At 40.3% G+C, this 22,031-nt stretch overlaps 1 protein-coding gene across 1 annotated transcript in view; it reads left to right on the top strand.

Moving 5' to 3' along the window:
- Positions 1 to 22,031, top strand: part of DAB1 (DAB adaptor protein 1) — a 345,879-nt gene that overhangs the window by 309,702 nt on the left and 14,146 nt on the right. The window contains exons 8-10 of the mRNA XM_068406705.1: positions 5,330 to 5,389; positions 17,939 to 17,995; positions 20,872 to 20,934. Of these exons, the coding sequence (XP_068262806.1) occupies positions 5,330 to 5,389; positions 17,939 to 17,995; positions 20,872 to 20,934 (180 nt within the window). The remainder of the gene's footprint in view (positions 1 to 5,329; positions 5,390 to 17,938; positions 17,996 to 20,871; positions 20,935 to 22,031) is intronic.

The raw sequence follows: 22,031 nt of genomic DNA, 5'->3' as shown, positions 1-22,031 counted from the left end.
CAAAATATATGATAGTTTACTTTTTTTTTCCTGGAGATTTTGTGTTCTTCCACTTAGGCATGTCAGTGGGAGGCACTCTGAAAGAAACTGATTCAACCATTAGTGAATATTGAACAGCGCCTAAGGTGCAGCAAGAAAGATGATAAGAATTAGGATACCCTAAATTACTATTCAGCTTTTATAATGTCAGGAGTTTTACTTTGTGCTCTTCACAATAAAGCAAGTGAAAATGAAAAGTGCTGTGACAGCCTTTTGCCATGTGGCCTGTTACGTGAGCACCAGCCTGTTCTCCCACTTTGGATTTAGCTTTTTTATTCATAGATAATAAATATATGTGGAAATAATTGCCATTATGTAAAAGAGGCAAAATTCACGTTGACTTCAGAAAATTAATATTGGGCCACAGGCGGTCTCCCTAGTGAGAAAGAATTAGGAAGTTGCTCTAATGATCATTAGAGGAGATTTAGGTCTATTCATTGCCGGTTTATGAAATATGAAACAACCTTACTCTGCGCTTTCCAACAAACCCGTTGTCCTGCTGCCAGCCTGTGCTTTGAACTTGTTTCTTTAATGCCTGCCTATGTTTTTACGTGGAATTCCAAACCGCCTTTTTCCCTTCTGTTTCATCTTTGACTTTTCCTCTCTGGCGCCTGGTGTAATAGTACATTGTGTTTGAGGCTGGACACGAGCCAATCCGTGAGCCTGAAACGGAAGAAAACATTTACCAGGTATAAAATCGCTGACGTCGTGTTTTCATTGCAACAATTGCAAGCATTTAGTAAAATACATTTCATATATGGTTCACTTGTATTAGTTTTCATTCATCACAAAAATTTCATTCTGATGGCGTGACATGAATAATCTGCCCGGTCTCGGTGTGATTTTTCTGTTGTTTGTCATTTCAGCTTCAGCACATTTTATTAACTTTGTCAACTTATGAAGGCTCTTAAACTTTTGAGTAGAGCATGTAAGGTGATAAATAGTCTTTTTCTGTTAATTTTTTGAAACTTTTTACACCTGTTCCGAGAAACAGAAACTGATATCTCATAGAGGGCAGACCATCCAAGCAATTCTTAGAAAGACATTTTGATGATACTGCTCTTCTTTCTGGCTAACCAAGGAAATAACTGAGCAAAACCTAAGAGCTCTCAGTGGATATCCCCCAGACTGGGGAAAATATTTTCAGAGTGCATATGTTACGTTAAAGCCCAAGCATGCATTCTTCACACTGACAAAAAATTGCATTGAAAGCAATATGAATAATCTTTTGTCGTTCGGTTCATCCTCAAGGAATCAGTAGAGTGTTTATTAAAATATAACTTAATTCATTTTGTATGACATACTAGAGGCAAACCTGGAGAGAGACAGAAATCTCTGTATGCTGTAAGAAAATTGTGATTTGAGGAAATCATTAGTGAGGAGGGGAAGCAGTGATTAAGCATTTCTTCTAGCTGTACTAGAGGTTGATCTGCTAATAGGAAAAGCTTTTCAAAGATAGACAGGGGCAGGGATAGAGGAAAAAAGAAAGGAAAGGTATTTTTTTAAGTAATGAGAAAAGGTAGGAAGATAATAGAAAAAATGAAAGGGTAGAGTAGCTGTAAGCCAAAATGGAAGCTAAGTGGGAAAGGGAAATACAAGTTAAACATTAGAAAGTAACCATCTTATAGACCTCATCACAGGGTCATTAAGATGAGATTCATTACACTGTTGATTTCCTGGCACCCTGCCACACAGACTAGAATATGCATCTTTCTGCATGTCTAGATCAAGACATGCAAAGCTCTCAAGGTGAGAGAATGCCTAAGGTTGAAAATTTTCTACTGCATAGTGTTGAAAATCTGACTATTTTCAGGAAAGCAATCTGTTAAAAAATTACTACTCTAGTTGTCAGTTTTATGCTAGAAACAAAAATCCCATGACAACTACATTCAGACAAAAAATTCTGATTGTTATTCATCAAAGTGCGAAACTTTTAGTGACGACGTAGAGAAGTACTGGATGAAGCAAGCAAAATGGGGTTGTTGCTCCCAGTGTTTGGAGATCTTAGAGCAAACTCTGGTGGGTAGGGAAGAAGTAGAAACTGTGTCCTGAGGACAGGAGGACTCTCTGGACATTTTCTTTTTCTTAAAACGGAAATAGAAGATGATAAGCATATAGTGAGGTTTTGCCTCATCTCAAGGTTCTACTGTTGCTGTCCTGTAAGTCACCAGAGAATTACTCAAGGCTTCATATGACAGTGTCTGCATGTGATGCAGTTTTTTCTCCCACAGTGATGCCCAGAAAATACCTGTGATACATAATATGCCATACTCTCAGTATACGCAGTATAGCATTGTCTTCTCTGTATTTACTACAGGCAATACCTTGAGTAAAGCAAATGCTGAGATTAGAGAGCTATGAGTCTTTTTCTGTTTTCTATTGTAATTGATAAATGCTGAAGTATCGCGACAGTAGACTTGCCCAGAGCCACAAGTGTCTTAGTTCCCATCGACTTCGTGAGCTTTTGGCTTGCTCTAAATCTGGGTTCCAAAAGCTCAGATCTTACACACAGATCACTGGCACGATTGTTTCTCTTAGAAGATCTTGATGATCTCAGAACCATCCAGGCTACTATTAAAAATGATATCAGAAAAGGTCTGCTTTTCTTTTTTGGGTTGGTTTGTTTGGTGTTCTATTTTAGTTTGATGCAAATTGGTACCAGCTTGTATTATTTACTACAAAGCCTTCCGCATACTACACTCTGGTAGATGTGTTTGTTAAGTAACCTCATGCATCCTCGCTTCAGCCTCGCCAAATCTTTCTTCTGGTGCAGCTCTGGTTTTTCAACCAAGAGCTGGTATGCAAAGAATTCACTTCTCCCTTGGTGGAAAAGATTCCTACCCGTCGGGTAACTGCAGATGAAACATACGTGCCAAAAGTGGCAATTTCTTTTGCTTTTTAACATAGTAGAGATCACAATTTTTGTTTTTAAGCTTTCTTTCTCTGTCTATCACCTTTCTTTGACACATTACCCCAAAGACTGTCTGTGTCTGTCTGCTCTTTTAATATTGTCTCTCTGTGTAAGTTGCTCTAATGTGTTAGTTAGGCAAGGACTTGATCACTGAGCATGTGCCAATCCTCTCACCTAATGTCAGATTTCTTAATAGCATCTCTTTGCCTATCTTGTTTTATGGTAGTGAGGTGGGGATGGGATTTTGTTAGGTGGTTTTGTATTGTGTATGTAGCAGCATTGGTGTCTATGGAGAGGCATCCATTGGGCTGCCTCCATCGGAGCTGACAGTCTGAGATGGGGGTTTCTGAGTTGTGGTCCTTGTATTGCTGGTAAGATGCAAGTATGTCAAAATAATGCACAGCCTGTCACAGAGCCAGGGCTGTCAGCAGCAGTAGTGCTGGTACCCCTTTGCTGATATTTCTAATCAAAGAAAAAACAGGAGAAATCCCTTGCAGACCCTCAGCCTGTGTAGTGATGCAAAAAAGTGTGATGATAAGAGACAACGGGAAGACAGGTGGAATTGAATTGGGAGAGAAAAGTGTCTTTCAGAAAAGTTTCTCTGTCTTGATATTAGAGGTCAGAAGCTTGTCTGTAATGTAATTATAAGCTGGAGTAAGAGAAGGGAGAACGATAGTGCAGGGAAACACTTGTTCCATAATAAGCTGTGGATAGGAGTGTGCAAACTGGGATGACTTCATGAAGAAGTTGTCTGATGGGAAAACTTTCCAGAGAGAAAAGAAAAACATGTGCTGCTGATAGTTTATCAATAGTTTATCTTACCACGTTTGTCCCCTTTTTATGAAGAGTAAACTTTCCAGGGACTTACTAAATATACCATTCTTGGTTTCTGCTCATGCATTGTCACTTAACAGTCTGTAAAAAGACAGCACTTTATTGCCATGAAATTGAATTGTTCCACTCTGAGCAGTTTCACGTTATCTAATGTCATAGGTGGTTTTAGCAGAGACGACAGTACTTTGAGAAAAACAAGGCAAGCAAGTCAGTCCTGGGAGAGGAATAGAAGAGATCTTTTAAAAAGCTCATTCAGTTTCTGTGAGGGTTCTGTGCTCACGCTCTTGAAAAACTTCTGCAATGTGCACCAAGCTAATGATGCATCGTTTCCCATGAAGACTTTGACACTTAAACATGGGAAAGAGAATGTTTGAACAGTGAACTTCTTGATATACTATACAGAATAAGAAATGATAACACATCTCAATGAATAAGTAACATTCCCTCAGCTTCCCCCAAACCAGACCGACTCTAATATCAGAACTCTAAGATATTTATTCTTAGAAAACAAAAACTTAATAATTTTTTGTCGTATCTGCAGTACTATTTCTCCTGTTAACCTGTAAAGTTTCATTAATGTCTGAAATGTAACCTTCTTATGCTGAACTTACCAATTTAAGCTAAACGTCTAGTATTTCTTAACCAAGTGCCCTTGTTCAGTGGAAAAGTGATTTACTTAGAGCATTTACGTCTTAGAGCATTTTACTGTTCTTTTTGCTTGTGTCATTTACAATAGACATTCAGTGCTTCTAGCAAGGAAAAGAAATATAATCAGAAATTATAAATATGTAGACCAGCAGTCCTTAGGCAAGCAAAGCCCAGTATTACAAAGCAATTGAATTTACATGAGCAGGTTATAAATGCCCAAGGTGTAAGTCATGACCATTGACTCAACTAAAGACTCGCCCAAAGTTTAAGTGCGTCGTCCCCTGTTCCCTGCAAGGCTGTTGACTTCAGCTCCCTGGCTGTGTCAGACTCTGCCAGGCTGTTAATTCCTTAGTAAAATAGCAGAATTGTAACCAAACATTGCTTAGAGCAGCTGCAGGGCCATCGCTGCAGGGGTACATGTTATGACTTTACTTGACTTAGATTATTAAATGAATTGGAAGAAAGAAATCTAACGCCATAGGCCAGACTTCTCTTTCCCTCAGATGGATAGCTCTACTCTGGATCTCTGCCATGGAGGAAGATGATCTACTGACCTGATCATGACTTCCATGTGCATCTTCTAACCCCCAAGTAAAATGAAAAAAACAATTAAGTAGGAAGGAGATCCTAGTGCCTCTGAACTTAATGTAACCAAACCTAACTGAGACTGAAAATCTCATTTCTGAACACTACTGGGCTTTAGGATTTAAAAAATTCAGATAGAGGTTTTATTTCTTCAGTATTGTCTCCATTAATGTTACTACGTGAATGAAAAGGGAGCCACCCTTGATTTCATTAGTATTAAATGACTACCCTGTACTTAAATATCAGTTGCAGATTTCAATTTTTCATCAAACTTGTTTGGATAATGACCTTTGTTTTCATTTGCTATTGCAGGTTCCTACCAGCCAAAAGAAGGAAGGTGTTTATGATGTGCCAAAAAGTCAACCTGTAAGTGTAAGTATCTTCCCTATATACATGCAGTAAAGAAGATGTTTCTTAGCTTCTGTGACTCCCATTATTGTATGTAACATTTGGTACATTCCTTGTGATGGGAATTTTATCAGTGATCTGTTGTGGGTTGATTGGGTTGGTTCAGAGTAACCAGGATTGTAACGTCACTTACATCCATCTCATTCATTACTTAAATCTCCTTTCTGTCTTTTCCAACTCATTCTTGTGACAAGTCACCATTTATAAATGTTATCTGTGGTTAAGAGTCAACAGTGAGCCTTCTGCATGTTAATGCATGAATGGTTGCTGCCTGGGTTAGAAGGGTTCCTCTATTACCCAGTGCTATACAAGGCTTATCACTCTGAGTGAGCACGGGCTGCGTTTCTCCCGTGTGCTCTGAGGACCATACTTTACATATTGTGCTCCTTAGAGCTTGGTTTAGTAAGACAGCGGGGGAAAACAAGGTCTGAACAGAGCGGAGGTCAAGAGAAGCAGAGTTAGGAAAAAGTATGTCAGAACATTGTGACTTCTGCAGTGATTTTCTGTGGCTATAATGTCTACACCTCTCAGAAGACTTCCTGGTGAATACAGTGTGCTGATAGGTACAGATTTCATAAGGAGCTTCAAATCAAATGTTGCCAAAAATATGGGAATTTGCATTGGAATTACTTTTCTGTCATTTGGAAAAAAAAAAAACCCAAACAAACAAGTTACATCAAAATCCAACCTACAACACACCATAGAAAAGCAATTATTTTTCCAATAAAACCAACTTCTATTGTAGTTTAGTAAGGACTGTAGAGTTGTAGGGCAGAGATGGGAAACTCTGAAAGGACCTACATCAAGCTTAAGTGTGCAAAAAGACCTCTCTCAACAAATTCCTGAGTGGCAGAAATTTTTCTCTATGCGTTGCATTGCTTTCTTGGTTATTGGGGCTGTAATCAGCACAACGAGATTTCCTCCCAGTGGTGCTATGTATTATTTCTGTAGTGCTCTAAGTATACAAGAGGCTAAGGGTCAATATAGACTGTCAACTTAATTCATTCTGTCCTGTGCCTTGCATGGACAGTAGACTATTAAAAAATAGGGGTAATATGCTGTTGTATCCAAATGGCACCGTTCCCTTTCTGTCTAGTAGCGTTTTGAAGAGGTGAAGCATTTATCCCCAGAATATATAAGGAATGGTAACAAGTGGTTGAGAGAAGACATGGAGTTACAGATGCCTTAGCAACAAGGCATGCATTTGCTGAGGAGTGGGTTATGTTGTTTAATAGAAATTTGTGCTATAAATACATCGAGAAATTGTTCAACTGCGTTGGTTACAAGAAAATTAGTATTTCTGAGGATTTGTGTGAGAATAGCAACAAAGGAAAAGGTTAGGAATTTCAGTCTGCCGTAAGTATGGGAAAAATGCCTGTACTCAGACTCCTTTCACGTAAGGCTGTGGTAAATTGCACAGCTTGGGCTGAGCATGGAGACTGAGATGCCGAATAAAAAAGATAAATGCCGGGGAGGGCCTGGATGGGGGCCTGAATTGTGACACTTCTGTGGTTTGCAAAAACAAACAAAACTTGCCATAAATATTTCATGATAAGCCACTGGGAGGAGGGAGGCATCATCGGGTTGCCTGGGAACATCTAGTAAAATCACTCATGGTGCATAACTAATTAAGGTGTTTGTGGACACGGAATCGCTATAGATTTTTCACTCATATAGCTCAGTGTTACAATTCTTCCGCTGTATATTTTCTGTGACTTTTCTATTATTCCTTCAGCGATGTTTCAAATTTACTCTGGGTATAGTCTGTAATTTAGGTCGTTGCAGTGTGACTGGATGTACAGTACTCTTGCAATCATGTCTGCAGACACTTTGGTATTAGACTGTCCTGGTAAAGAGAACGACTGTGAGATATAGGGCATGTGGAACCTACTCTGTAATCATCAAATATATTTAATCTGTCATCTCCGTTGAAGCTGGTTGCGGACTACTTTTTTTTTTTTTGCTATTTCATGGTTAAATCTAAAGTGATTAGAGCTTTTTCTCCAAACAAGTTAGGTACTTTAATTTATGAAGAAAAAGAGAAGAGGAAGAAGTATGTAGCTGAGATTTTTTTTCACCTTTTTATTAGTATGTATTTAAAAAAAAAAAAGAAAAGCAGCAATAGCTCTTAAAATTAGCAATTTAATATTCCACTGCCCTTCTGATTTATTGCTCACCCTTCCACATCTGAGACTCTCTGTCATTGAGACACTTGCCTTAATTTTTTTTTTCAATTTATTGCTGTCATTATTATATAAACCTCTAAAATTCAATCTGAGGGCAAATAATCTAGCTCATCTACCTGGTTTAAACATATAAGGACACTTCCTTTATTAGGAGATCTTGCTTTCATTAATTTCATAATGGATGAATAAAGTGAGAAATTTTTTGTAGCTCCTCATAGGTCTCTCAACAATAGATACAACACTTAATAAAAATGCAGCAAATTTTCCTTGAGTTCAAACGGAATTGCTCACGTTCCCTGGACAGAGATTAATTTTCTATCTTGGGATTGTTTTCCTCTGGTGTGTTCTCAGTCAAGTTATCTCTAGTCTCCGCACATAAAAGTCATCTAGGTGCCCTCCACCCTTGACTCTCTGTAGCCAATGGAGAGAAATAGCCGCTTCATGGGGAAGGTCATCCTGACTACATGAGGTGTCCCTCTCAGGTGGAAATAAGTGTACTTCTGGGCATCGTTCTTTCATTGCTGCAGAGGAATTTTAAATCACTTCAGGTATGATAACTTCTAAATAGTTAGGCTTGGGTGGGGTGAGATCTACCACAGTGTAAAAACTAAAAGCCAGAATCCCTTTTCCAAAGGCTGCTTTGAAACTGGGAAGTGTAATTCATTCTGATTTTCGGTAACATACAGCTTCCTAAGAAACCAGAACCGTTTGGACAAATATTTCTCTGTCCGTATGGGATCCCATTGTGGCATCTTGCTGGTAGGGCCATGAAGCAGAAGTATCCAACATTGTATCTGCATTGAGGCAGCAGATGTACTCACACAATGCTATGCCATTGTGTGAGGCCATTTGTCAGAAGGTGTCGAAGTACTTTAGAGTGTGACTCCTCATGATCTCTGATATCAAATAATGCAAATACGGTGCAAATGAGGCGGAAGGGAATGAGTCTCGGATCTCTGAATTTGAACGTACCCACTGAACTCAATTACAGGTGGTGGCTGGTTGCCAAGTCACTTCTCTGACATTGGGATGAAAAGATTGCTTGCTCGATGTAGTTCTTGTATTTCTCCATCTCTTTGCTGCATCCCTTCCCAGCAAATCCTGGTCTCCTGTAGATTTCCTCTGTCGGGCATGCAGCTCAGCTCCAAACACAATTTTCATGAGATCCATTATCCTCCTGGTATCTCTCCTTCTGTATCAACTCACACTTCTTGTATTTATTCCTATTTTCTCTCTGCTCCTTCCTTAGACCAGTTCTCCTATTCTGCATTCACTGGGAGTAGACATCAAGCCATACAAAGAAAGCAAGCTTACCCCAAAGAGCTTGTGTTAAGTGGTACACGCTCCAGTTAGAAATTGTGGTTCTGTATGTGAAATTAACTGTTCTAAAAAAGTGAAATGCTTAATGAGCTCTTTTTGTCATAATTTCCCATCTCTCCCCATTATACATCCACATCAATTTCTACCTGTCATGGTGTTCTTAGTAATAGGAGTCAGACTGTAAACACCCTTCACGAAGACTGTCAGTCACATCACAATAAAATCTTCTCTTCTTATCAAAATGTCTAAACTATCTGCTTACAATTTTATGAAGGCTTTCAAACAACTCGTCTTACTGCTGTGTAAAGATTCAAGGCATTGTAGCTGATGCCTTACAATGCAGGCAGTCATCCGGCTAGTACCAGCTACGTGGGAAATATTAACAAAACAGGGTGGAAGGGACAGGAGGTAACTTGGCTGCCTTAGGGCCAAGGCATGGGAGGAGCAGATGAAGCTGGGCTGGACCTGAGCATGCTCAGGTCTAGAAGCCGTAAGGGCTGCCTGATCCTTTTGCCTGAACTAGGAAGCTGTATTTGGGAAAGCTCAGTTTTAGTTCTGGCTGGGATTACAGTGCCATTTGCAGGTCTGATTTGTGCAGGTCTCGTGTCAGAGGAAGCGTGCCTGGGGTCATCTGGGAGGCATGGACAGCCCTGGGCTCTACCAGCTCGCATGGAAAGTCAGTCCCTGGAGAAATGACACACCAAAATGTCTGGCAACGAAGTAGTTCAAAGCAGCTTTCCAGATAACTCTCACCATCCTCTACAATTCTTTCTGTGACACTTGGTCTGGAGAAGAGCTTTGTAACTCTTGTCTTTTCCCTAAGTTTGCATCAGTGGCTTTACAGAAACAACTTGCAGGCTGGTGAGGTTGACTTCAGCCTCCACAATCATGCTTTCAGGCTCAAATTTTCAAACACAAGAAGAAAGAGAGCACACAGACCCAGTCTCTGACCATCTGTGCCTGCAAAGCCGTGCGTTTTTATTTGTCTTTGCTAAGAGAGACACCTGTGTTCAAACGCCCCGAGTTAGTTACACTCAATTAAACCCTACGTACGAGGTTTAACATTGCAGTGTGGGACATGCGTTTTCAACAGACACAATTAGTTGTTGCTAAGTTTGAAAATACATTAATTTGTTATGATGATGTCTTGTGGCATGACTTTCTTTGATGTTTTAGTGGGCCGTTGTTATTTTTTTAGATAGAAGTGGATGCATATACCAGTATCTCTAGTGCAGACGTTGCATTAACTATTCTGAGAAGATTTTGTGCAGCACTGGAAACACCTCTGCTCCATGTGCTCCTCCTCTCAGCTTGCCTTTTGATTTAGTACCAGTATTAACTCTGATACTACTGCTGGCCTAGAATGGAAACATTTAGCACCACGCCAAAGGTAACATCTCAGCCCTGAAGGTGAGATGATGTTGTCACATACATGTCTTCAAGAGCGAGACTTGTGCTGTAGCAGGAGGCCCTTATTCTAGCAGCCTCTCCACACATCAGCCATTTGTTTCCATGTGCTGTGTGGGTACCGTCCCCTTTGCGACCTGCATCACCTGCCCCGTGTTATCCTCTGGGCAATCGCGGCGGATGTCGCTAGGTGATCTCCAGTGATGTTGCTCACATTGCACTGTCATGTCTTAAGATACAAGTATCTGTGGGGTTTTTCCTCCTTCCTTTGGAGTCAGAGGGTCCCGCATTCAGTCAGGTCTGGCTGACGCAAGAGAGGCAGATCCCTTGACGCCTTGGGGCAGGTTGGGTATGTTGGGCAGGTAGCTGACACACCTGGTTTGTTTGGACTTTGCGTTAGGTATGTGTGTTACCAGTCAAGGTCTGTCATTAGCTGTGATTTAATTGCTTCTAACATCGTGAAACGTCACTGAGATTTGTCAAGGTGGTTTTTCCTTCCTTTTAGCATGACCCATGGGCTTCTTCTTCTGCTGTTTTATACTTTCTGCTTCTGTTTATACCTGTGTGAAATGCAAGTAAAAACTCTGAATAAAAGCCTTTTACCCACTCAGCACTGACATGAACAGCTATGGAGCTGGTAGTTTGGAGTGAATCCACAGCAAAAACCACTTAAACACCTGAACTTTCACTAGCAGACTCTGTTCAGCTTCAGCTGAGGTGAGAGGCCGGGTCTGAGACTTGGCTCAAACCCCCATGTCTCTTTCCCACTTTTTCCTTCTTTTTTTTTTTTTTTAAGCTGTTTTTTCTGGGGATATTTTGTCGTTTACTCCTTAATAAAAATTTTCATGCCACAGGAAGCAGAAACCAGGTCCTCTTCCGTAGTCTTCCCAGATTATAGCATCTGTAACATAAAGTGATGAGGTTTCTTCATCTGTGTTCTATACATGGCTTATGTAGGTCTTGGCACCTGAGCTCAAAGTTAGGGATATTTCAACTGATTCTTGAAAAATTGTTGTTGCAATGCCAGATAGAGCAAGAACATTCAGAAAGCTGTTAACTTGAGTTCAGAATATGTTTTCCACCAATCTGGAGCGCGGTGGAATGTTGGAATTAGTCCATTGTTAATGCACAGACTGTTTAAGATGATGAATCTTAATCTGGATAGTTTCTGAACATTGAAAATATGCCCATGCAAACTTCTGGTTTCAGTCCATCCATAATTTTATATCTAGCATGTCAAGTAGCGGGTTTTCATAGCACAGGAATACTGTTTCATAGATGAGAATAAAATGTCCTGTTTTAATTGTTCTTTTATGTCATATTGATATTGTGGACCACATCTTGAGGTCTTTTTAATCCGTAGGAGTTGTCCTGCTAGCAGGCTTTCCGTTCCTGCCTTTGTAATACCGTTCCCTGAATGTCATCCTAAACCCTGTGCCTCCAGCAGGATAATTACATGCTATCAAAGCATTGAACTTACTTTACTCCCCAGTGCAATCCTTTAGGATTTGGGGACGTAATCCCAGAGCATGGGAAAACTGGAATCCAGCAGCACTGCCCTTGGTCAGTTTTCTGTCATTCTCTCTCTGTACAAACAGCAAGAAACAAGGAAGCAAACAAAAACTGCGGGTTTTGTCCTGGTGACACGATTATCTTGTTGGATATAGGTGGTGTGGGTGTTAGTATGCCAGTTTAGATTTGTACTTTTAATACAGAACTCGGGAGATATAAATAAATGGTAAGAATTTCAGTGGGTGCTTAGAGTCGTGCAGCCTGTTAGGTCCCACACCTCATGGCTTCATGTGTATTTGCATTCCTAAACTTACCTGGATTCCTATTCATTTTCTGGGGTGATAGTCTAGCCCTTTCAGTATTCTCCAAAGTGGAGAAAAGAGAGTGTAGCTGAACCATAGGTCTAGCTCATTGATTGTGGGATAAAGTTCCGTTACATATAGTGAATTTTTGTCTTTTATGCAATATGACTGATGCAGATTTTATCTGATGGCTGCTGATACATTGACAGCTGCACGTTATATTGATTCACTACATTTTGTTTTGCTCAGAGCCCTGCAACTCGTAGTAATTTGCTGAAACGTTTATTTACACACAATCTGCTTTCTGAGTAGTGAAGTTTGTAGCTTTACTCAGTCTGTATCGCTCTATGCAGTAAATTATATCAGTTGCACAGTTTGGTGCTCGTTTACAAATTAAAGGGAATACAGATCTGGGGGAAGTGCTGTGTGTATTTTGCGTGTTTGGGGAGAAGTTGTAGATTTTTGCAGATTCATTCGGTGCTATCCTGTGTTATTAAGTACAGAAATATACAGGTCTTGGCGGGTTTTTTTGCCTGCTGAAACTCGGGAGATTTCAAGGTTTCGAAAGTACCATGATGACATGGTATTCTATAATGCAGGTAGAAATAACTTGTTTCTTGGTCATAGCTCCAGTCGCCTCTCGTTTTGAAAACCATTAGACCAATATAACTGTGCCTTGTATTTTAAAATAGTAAATTTGGGGTTATTTCTAATTCTCTGCCGTCACAGTCTAGAAGTGGAGTTTTGCTTCCAGGTGGAAGTTTGCATTCTCGCCATCGCTTGTCTCTCCATTCTGCAGTTAAAGAAGACCATCATGTGTGACCAAGGCTGTCTGCGTTGTGCCGCCCGGTCAGTGCCACAGTCCCCTGACATTAAAGAGTTCATCTTTCCCCGTCTGAGCTCTTACCATGTCCTGTGCCACTGTCCTCATTCCCATTTTCCCTAGGGCGAGCTGGTGGAGCTACGCACTGGGAACAAAAGGTGCATTACTTTCAGAAATATATCTTCAGGCAAGAAATGCCACTGATGCCAATGCATGTGTCTGGCAATAACTCTGGATGGAAACCTGGCCGAGGCTGATGTTAAACCAGCCAGCAACTTGTCATTGGTCCCTGATTTTCCTGCTGGGACACCCTTCCTCATGCTGAAGTGAAATTTGGTGCAGGCTGGCTTTTGCCACTGTGTCAGCTGGAAGGTTTTGCTCTTCCCCTTTGTTTCCAGTTTTCTGTTGGATAGAAAAATATGTTTAATTTTAATATCTTTGCATTGCATCAGCAGCATGCAATAAATTGCACATATTTGTAAAGGTACTTAAATCTAAAGCCAGGCTTATGTTTCTAGCAGACAGATGTCAGGGCCTGTTAGTACATAGTAAATGTAAATTACAACAGCTTTCGTAGCTTGCATCACCATTTTGAAAGCCTCAGTGTTTAGTTCAACGACAAAGTCGTATTTCTGGACTTACAGCATTTCTTTTAAATACATGTGATGTGATGGGTGTATACCATGGTGTATACCATGCTCTCTGAACCCACCGTGTGGGGTCTGGAGAAGATATGGAGGAGGTGATCGTGTGGCTGGGGCCTTTGCACCAGCATCCTCTGTGCTCTGGGAAGTTTAATTATCTTGGGTGTTGTGTTGCCTGGAAGCAGCATGGGTCTGGCTCTAAGCTAGAGTCACTCTTTTGGACTCTTGATTTATTAGAGCCTGTCAGAGAAAAGCGGTAATTGAAACATTTTAAATACCTTTTCCTGTAAGAGTAAATACCTAAAGTAAGCAGGGAATTCAGAATTAAGTTCCCTTCAAATGAAGAGAGAAAATAAACAAATGAGTAAGCGTATGTTTTGATCATATGAAGAGATCCTTAATTTAAAGGCAGCTATTGAGCAACAGTGAAGCAATTCACTCAAACACTCCTCAATAATCTGTTATGTCAACTATCGTCAACCATCCCACCTCCTTAGCTGCACAGGGTTGACTAACAGCATTTTTAGCCAGCGTACCCACCACTTCCCAGTGAACAAGCAAGGGAAACTGGGCAGTTGGTGAATGTGATGAAGCTCAAGGCTACCCTGTAGTTGAGTACCTCACACCAAAGTCAGTACTTGGGTTTATTACTTCAGATAAAAATACAGAGGAGGAGAATTACCTGAAGAAGAGTGCTCCTGACAAGTAAGAGTTACCCTATGAAACTGAAAAGAGAAGCTTTAAACAGGAGGGTTCCCATGTCCCGCGGGGTTCTGAGCACTGGATTTGAACCCCATGTAAGTGACGGCAGCCCAAATGCGTGTATTTTGGATAAAAATCAATCAGTGTAGTTTTGTGGCAGCCCACATTGCTGGTGTGACCTCTACTGGTTGGGAATCACCTTATGTGTTCGCAGCAGCCTTACGACTAGAAGGTTGTGCTTGGCTGTACCTGTGTAGATCTGGGTTGATGGTAACGTCGTGGCTGCCGTTACCTCTGTGACTGAGAAAGGTTACGGCATTTGAGGATCTTTAGGATCTGTAGGAGGTTGTAGATTGCAAAGGCATTGACAATTTTTTCTTCACACACATATTCTTCAGTGTATTCTCTTTAATTAGGAAGTAATTGAGCAATTCTTTGTTGAGTTATGCTACTCCATTAATCCAGCAGTAGTTTTACAGGAAAACAATGTGTCTGTTGGATGTTTCCAGTGTGTCTCAACCTACTAGATGTGGTTTGACTGATGATCGGTTTAGTCACCGTTCTGACGTGCTCCCTCGTTATAGTTCTAATTGTTTTTTAGAATGACTTGCCGTTAATTAGCAAGCTGCTTGCAGCTCGTGGAGCTCATAGTAATATCAACATTTGTTGTATGAGGTTGTGCAAATAACTGAAGCTTTGCTTAATTAAAATAAAGGTTTGAACCATCAGAAAAAATATTTGGTATAGACAAAATATTTACATTTTCAACTAAAATAAGAAAAAAAATCTTTAGTTTGACTAACCCTTTGACTTGTCATTAGACTTCCAATGTAAAATGCATGTTAGAAAAAGGGGACTGGAAATGCAGAGAGGCAGCATGGTTGGGTGATCCCTCTTGTCTACTGGGCCGAGTGGCTGGGCACTTACCCTGCGTGCAGGAAACCAAGTTTAAATCCCTCTGCTCTCTTAAAACATTTGAATAGCTAATACCCAGCTCAAAGGTTAATTACTAATTGCTGGTTAATTGCTATATTTAATATCCTTCATACTCTTTTTTTACTTGCTGAGCTCTGTGTCATAGTAGAAGTTAATTACTGTGGATTTTTTTCATGCTTTTTAGGCACCATCCTTGCTTCATTCTCTGAGATTTCAGAACTACGTTTTGTAAAACACTACTTTCATCATGTTGTTTGCAAAAGTATAGCAATATTAAGTAGGTTTTCTCATGCTGTAAGTCAGTGCGGATCCCTTGCCTTTGGTAAAACAAAATTGAGTAACAGAAGTTGAATATTTTGACTTGTTCTGTATATGGGAGTGAAAGAAGTAAGGTGCTTCATGCTCCTGTGAGTGCAATAGGCCTGTCTCAGATTTCCCTTTTAAAATCTGAACTTTTGCATTGCTTAGAAAAGATGTTTTTTGGAGTACTTGGTGATCAGAGGGAATACTGTAGTGGAGGTGGATCTTTTTTGGTTCAGGTTTATTAAAGCTGCAGTTTACTTATCTCTTATCATTGCTTCTGTACCCTTGGTTTTTCTCCAGCTCTTGGATGTTTTTCTCTTTAGTGAATAGTGAAAATTATCATGAGGAATTTCATTACTGGCTGGAGTGGTTTAAAAAGCTTGCTGCTGCTTTAAGAAGCCAGATTTACATATTTCATGTTTAAAAAGATTTACAATATGCCTCACATGCCTGTATAGAAAGATGGAGCTTTCATTATGGGTTTAATGTCACCATGGTACAAGGATTAATACTCTTTCCTCCGCCTCAGTCTGCGTGGCTGGTCACAAGTGACTGGTGTGTTCCTGGTTGACTAAGCTGTAGGGGGGTTTTCATATTCAAGGAGATGCATTTTTGAATAATGAAAGCAAGCTTTTACATCACTCTGCAGAGAAATCCACAGACAGCAATCCTAGAGAAAGACCAAGGACTGGAGCATCTTTCCAGGCTTCTGGTTATTGTCTGTCGTGCACTGGGGAAGGAGGGAGAGGATTGTTGACTTCAACTGTCAAGGTTAAGCACTTTGTATCGAAAAGCTGAACCAGAGGAAGGCTTGAAGGGCCAAATTCTGCCCTCAGTAGCCGTGTTGCAGCCTCGGCACGGTCGCTGTTACAGGCTGTTCCATGCTCTGATAGCCAGGGATATGTCACCCTTAGGACGTGTCTCCTCACCAGTGTGTGATGCAGAACACGAGCTAATGGAAGATGCAGCTCAAGTGCTACATGATAATTGGGCACTTGGGGACGTGCCGTGACATGTTGGGCAAATGTTTTCTGCAAGGTCCTGCTGTAGCACAGGTGGGAATTTCTAATGGTCCATTGAATGCCGCGCACGTTTCCTCTGTGCTGAGACGTGGTTATTGCTCAGCTGGTTTCACCGAGCTATCGGTGGGGCTGTGGGGGCAGGATCCGCTTCAGAGCACCGCGAGCTGCATCCCTGCGTGCTGCAGGATGGGTGGTTAAACGAGAGGGGCCTGTCACAACAAAAAGTGATAAACTACTGGCCAAAACTGGTCCCTTCTGAAGGTGTAAACCCTTCTGGTTTCATTTTAAGAATGTTTTCAAGGTCTGTGGAGTTCTTTGCATAAATGGACACAGCTTTTTTCACACTTTCCTTGCCTGGGGCTGGAGGAACAGGCAGTCAGCTTCAGGAAGGTACAGGACTGGGGTCTTGCCTGGTTGTGCACGGTGGCATTTTCTTCCTTTAGCTTCGCCTTTTGCCAGTCTTTTTCCCCCCCCCCCCCAAGTCTGTGATGAGATGAGGGGGGGAAAAACTCTTCTAAGGCTGTTTCTGAGATTTTGAAACTTCTTTGTTTTAAGATGGCATTGGATTAATGGCTGGTGACTTGTATGAAGCTTCTCAGTCATCTAAGATTCGATTTTCGATAACTTGCTGTTATGTTTGTTTCTTAAGAAATAAAGTCTGCAACACTACAATAAAAGTTATCTGAAATTTGTCATCCTGAGGACACTGAACTGATAATTTGTGTTAAATATGTAGATGGATGGAGATATGTATGCATGTGTGGGCAGTATACTCCCATGTATATTTACACAAACTATATATTTAAATACAACTTGAATTGACTTATGTAAGTAATTTTAAAAATTACTAGAAAAACAATATTCATCTTAAATGTTTACATTGATCTTACAGCTTCCTCTTAACTAGAACTGTGTTTTTCTGCAAATACTTGCTTTTAGAGCTTTTGTTGTCCAAAACTCATTTTTTTTTTTCTCCTGAGGATGTTAAGTCTTTTCTTTCACCAAGTCAGTGAAAAGTTCTATTAATGTAAGCAGGTTCAGAGCTCACTAAGTATGCTTATTGCTGAATTAATAAATATCTGGGAAAATAAATAGTTATGATGCAAGCAGTAAAATTGCCTTATGCACCAGAAGGCGAGACTTAGCACAAATAAAGTGTATGTTTGCCCCACATCCCAGCAGCATTGGAACTCGCTGTTTTGACTGCATGATTTCATATTTGTGCTCACTGCAAGATGGAAAGGGTTTTCATTTCAATACTGGAGTCAATAATTATGGAGGTTATTATTTTCATGCTCAGAAATTCATGTCATTTTCATAAATCATTCATTTCATTTCATAAATCATGCTTTACAGCTGGAGAATGGAAACTTATTGCTGGACATTGATGAAAATCTTGTTTCAGTCACTCAGGTAAGGTCGTGACATTAGAAATGTTTTAAGGAAATATAGGTGAAATCATCTGTAGGAATAGTGCAATTTGAAAATGTTCAACTTGGGATTCACTTCAGTGGAACGTAGCTAATATCAGATGTGAACAAATTAAAAAAGTGTAATGGGTGAAATCAGATCTGTAGTGACGGTGAAATCACAAAAATAAAAGATAACTATTTGGTGTCCAGAATCTCATATGCTGCAAGTGGATAAAACTACATCTATATCAGAGAAGATGCATTCATTTATTCAGGCTGCGAATTGGCTTGTAGAAAAAAAACTAGATCCAGAATCCAGATCGGAACCATTTGGGACTTTAAAATCCCACCTCCAAGTGTTGCTGTTTAAAGGTGTCCCTCGTAAGTAAATGGGGAAGTTGTGTTCCCACGCAATTTCTGGTTACATTCTCTGATGTAGTTCTGTAGCTCCTGTTGCATATAAGGTTGCTATTCTGTAAGAAGTAATTCCCCTGTAAATATATTCCTTTTTCTGGGGGAATACTGTGAATGAGCGTTTGTTACAACAAATAGTGAAGTCTGCTTTCCTGTCACTCTCTCCAGCTGCCTGTTTAGAAATCCACCTGCAGAGTTTAAGAGCTTTAACAGAATTATATCTGTGAAGAGTTTCTAAAGATCCATCATCTTGAAGCACTCTGAAAAGCATTATTATTCCCATTTTACAGATGTATTGAGGCACAGAAATCTGAGTTGCCACCTTTCAAATACATACCCTATAATCCTGAGTTCAAAAGTGTACTCACTATCAATTTTCAGTATTGATATGGAATGTATAATGTTTTTTCTGCAAAAAATGTATGACTTTACAGACACTTCCTCTTGGTCTGTGTAATCGTGTTGCCCTGCACACTTGCTCTCCTGCTTCCTCACCTGGGATGGAAGCACTGGGGAAGCCTTTGCTCATGGCCTCCTCGAAAGGACACCCGCTATTTCTTAGCGAGCCAGAGAGGAGAAAACAGTGAAAAGCTCACCAGTGATGCAGGAAAAGTACAGATTTAGGGGTGGTGCTGAACAAGCAATTTGGAGAGATGAGAAGAAAGTGGCTCTTTCAGTGATTCGGTGTCACTTGGCATCTCTTGAGTCAGTAGTGCCTCCAGGAGGCTTGAAGTGATTTCCAAACGAGTGCTGCTGCTGTCATTATTCCAGCTTTTCTGGGCATTTTAACAATGCTTGCCTAGTGTGTTTGCACACACTGCAGATTGACTTACAGGCTTTTTTTTTTGCAGAAGCTACTTCTAGCAGTATTTTAGTAATGTACACTAGAATTGGTGTACCCTGAAGAAAACATGGATTTTCTTCTTTCTTCTTTCTTCCATTTCCACACAGATACTTAAGGGGATATATAAGCCCATAAGAAGAAAATATATTGTCATAGCACTAAAGCAATGTGATCTATTTAATATAAGACATGATGTGAGGAAATGTGAAATAATTCATCCCTAGGTACATTGTTAGACATAGAGCTGAGAATCATCTAAGCTGCTAGACAAATTCCTGGTCTAAGTGACTGTAGCATTGCTTTTGTGTGTAGGAACAGAGATTGGATTGCAAAAATATATAATAATTTCAAAGTCTTATACTTGGAAAGATAGTCTTATTTCTTAAAGGATCATTTATAATAGAAGGTTGAGGGCAAGAAAAAATTTTAGGGCTATCTTGCTCCTTTGGTAGGTTGTAAAGACTGACCAGCCAGTGTGGGTAATGTCCAAAGGGCTACGTGGCTGCCTTTGCAGGTCAAGACTCAACTGAATTTCAAACCTATCTGTGTGATAGGAGGCTGCAAGTTTTATGTGCATAAGCTGGGGAAGAGGTTGAATGAACTGAATTAAGATTTGCATTAAATCTCATTCATAATGAGAATTGTGGCATCCCACATGTGTGGGTGTGATTGAGTATGATACAGGGAAGAGGAAAGCCAGTAAGCAGAAGAAAGGTCGTGGAGAAGGAGTAGTTCTCAAGTTCCCATTAAAGCTTCCAGAATAGCCACCTTGATAAGGATGGTAGATGGGTTTTAGGTTTCCTGCAGAGCTATAAGGGATCCATGCTTTACCATCCATGGACTCCAGCTGAACTGATTTGCAGATGGGTGGAAGAGAGTAATTTTACTCCAGGACATGTGAAGGAGCTTTGATTCAGTCACTCAAGGTGCCCCTTATTATGAAAGTGCTTTCTCTTTTCTGGTCCAGTTGAGTGAGACCTATATGGGTGACCTATTTTGAGATCAAACTGAAGGACACCCCGAGAAAACATTTCTAGCATGAGTTAAATGTAGAGCTACAAACTTAAAATAAACCAGTTGTGTGTCCTTCTTCAAGTCCACTTATCCAGGTCACACCTGTCCCATGGGCAAGGGGAAATCAGGGAGCACTTTAAAAGCCCTTCCCTTCTGTATCCTTCTGTCACTTCCACAGTCTGCTGCTGTGTTTTAAGACCTTAAAATAGGGGTCTAGAAAAGGAGCCAGGGAAAAGGACTGGCCATAAATCATGCTTGAGTGCTCACTGATGTTAAGGGCAGAGCAGTAATCCATCCAGTCCCATTTTGGATAGTTTTTTCACACTTTATTAATTTTTTTTATGGTGGAGAATCCCCTACAGAATCATTTTATAGGGTCACCTGCTGGCTATTTGGGTCCATCAGCAATATCAAGATCCCACAGCTTGAACCCATGTGCTTCCTCCATATAGGACTTGACATTTGAAGCCTACATGGCTTGTGGGGGATGTATATTGCTAGCTGTTACTAGTTAACTTTACAAGTTGTAACTAGTTAACTCACCATTTCTTCTCTTCCTCAAAAGATAAATGGAAATGTTTTTTTTTTTTTTCCTCTCTTTACAGGCTGTTACCCAACTAGAGCTTTTTGGGGACATGTCCACTCCTCCTGATGTAACCTCTCCCCCAGTGAGTATCCAGGGAAATGGAACCGTGCATTTTTCTATGTGCTATTTACAGCACATTTATTGAGCACATTTACAATTCAGGTCATCAGCCATTCCAGTAGGGAGAATTTCAAAGTAGTTTTTATGTTGCAAGAAAATAAAAGTGAAGCAAATTGAATGTGGAGTCACTGCTTCATGATGATGTGCAAAAATATCTTCAATTTTTATTTTCCTGATGCAGGGCTAGGTGTCACATAAGATATAACCTGAGCTGCAGATCTCCTTCCCTGGTGTTTATCAGAGGTGCATGCTTCAGTGCACTCTGTCTCTCCACTGCACAGCAGGAAGATCCAGTTATAGCCTTATATATCATGTCTCTTTGGTTCCACCAAGCACATATCCCAGAACTCCTGTTAAAGGAAGGAAGACAAAACAGTAAAGAGAGAGAGGCTTGAATGTGTTTTGAGGGTAAAGAAAATTTTCTCAACATGGTTTTCTGCATCATAAAAATGAAAACACAATCATTTTCCTATCAAGTTTTTGAACCTTACATGAAGCTGTAGCAGAGTATGAATATACTGAGAAAACTGAGGCGCTGCGAAGTCAGCAGCCTCAGATCTCCACGGTGTTCTGGAGCATGTCTGGGACTAGATGTTCAAAGTCCTGTCTGCTTATCATTAGCTTGGTCAATTAGATTTGGTTTTGCCTTTTAATATAGACCTATGGTTCTGGTCCTGTTGGCTAATTGGAAGCAGTATGTATTCACGTTCCCTTAAATCCTACAGATGCTTCATTTGCCTTTACTGTTTCTTATGTTAATGCCTTGGTTGATGCCTCTACTGGTTGTCACCTAATGCCTAGAATCACAAGTCTGTATGTTATGGAGAAAGAAATGATGTCAGTATTTTGCATGTGATGTATTCCAGGCAATTTTTTTTTTTCCTTCTGGTACAAAGTCTCTCATTTTCTTTATTTTTTTCTCCTGTCTCCAGCAGATTCTAATACTCTTATTCCAACAAATTCTAATACTCTTATTTGTATTGCTTCTTTCCTTATACATCTTTCTGTTCTGTTTTCTTTCTCTTTCTTCCCTCCAAACCTGTATTTTTGGAGTTACAG

The sequence above is a fragment of the Nyctibius grandis genome, chromosome 8, assembly GCF_013368605.1.
Source record: "Nyctibius grandis isolate bNycGra1 chromosome 8, bNycGra1.pri, whole genome shotgun sequence".
Classification (NCBI taxonomy): Eukaryota; Metazoa; Chordata; class Aves; order Nyctibiiformes; family Nyctibiidae; genus Nyctibius; species Nyctibius grandis.
Note: the sequence above shows the minus strand (reverse complement) of the source record. Positions and strands in the feature narration are given on the sequence as shown.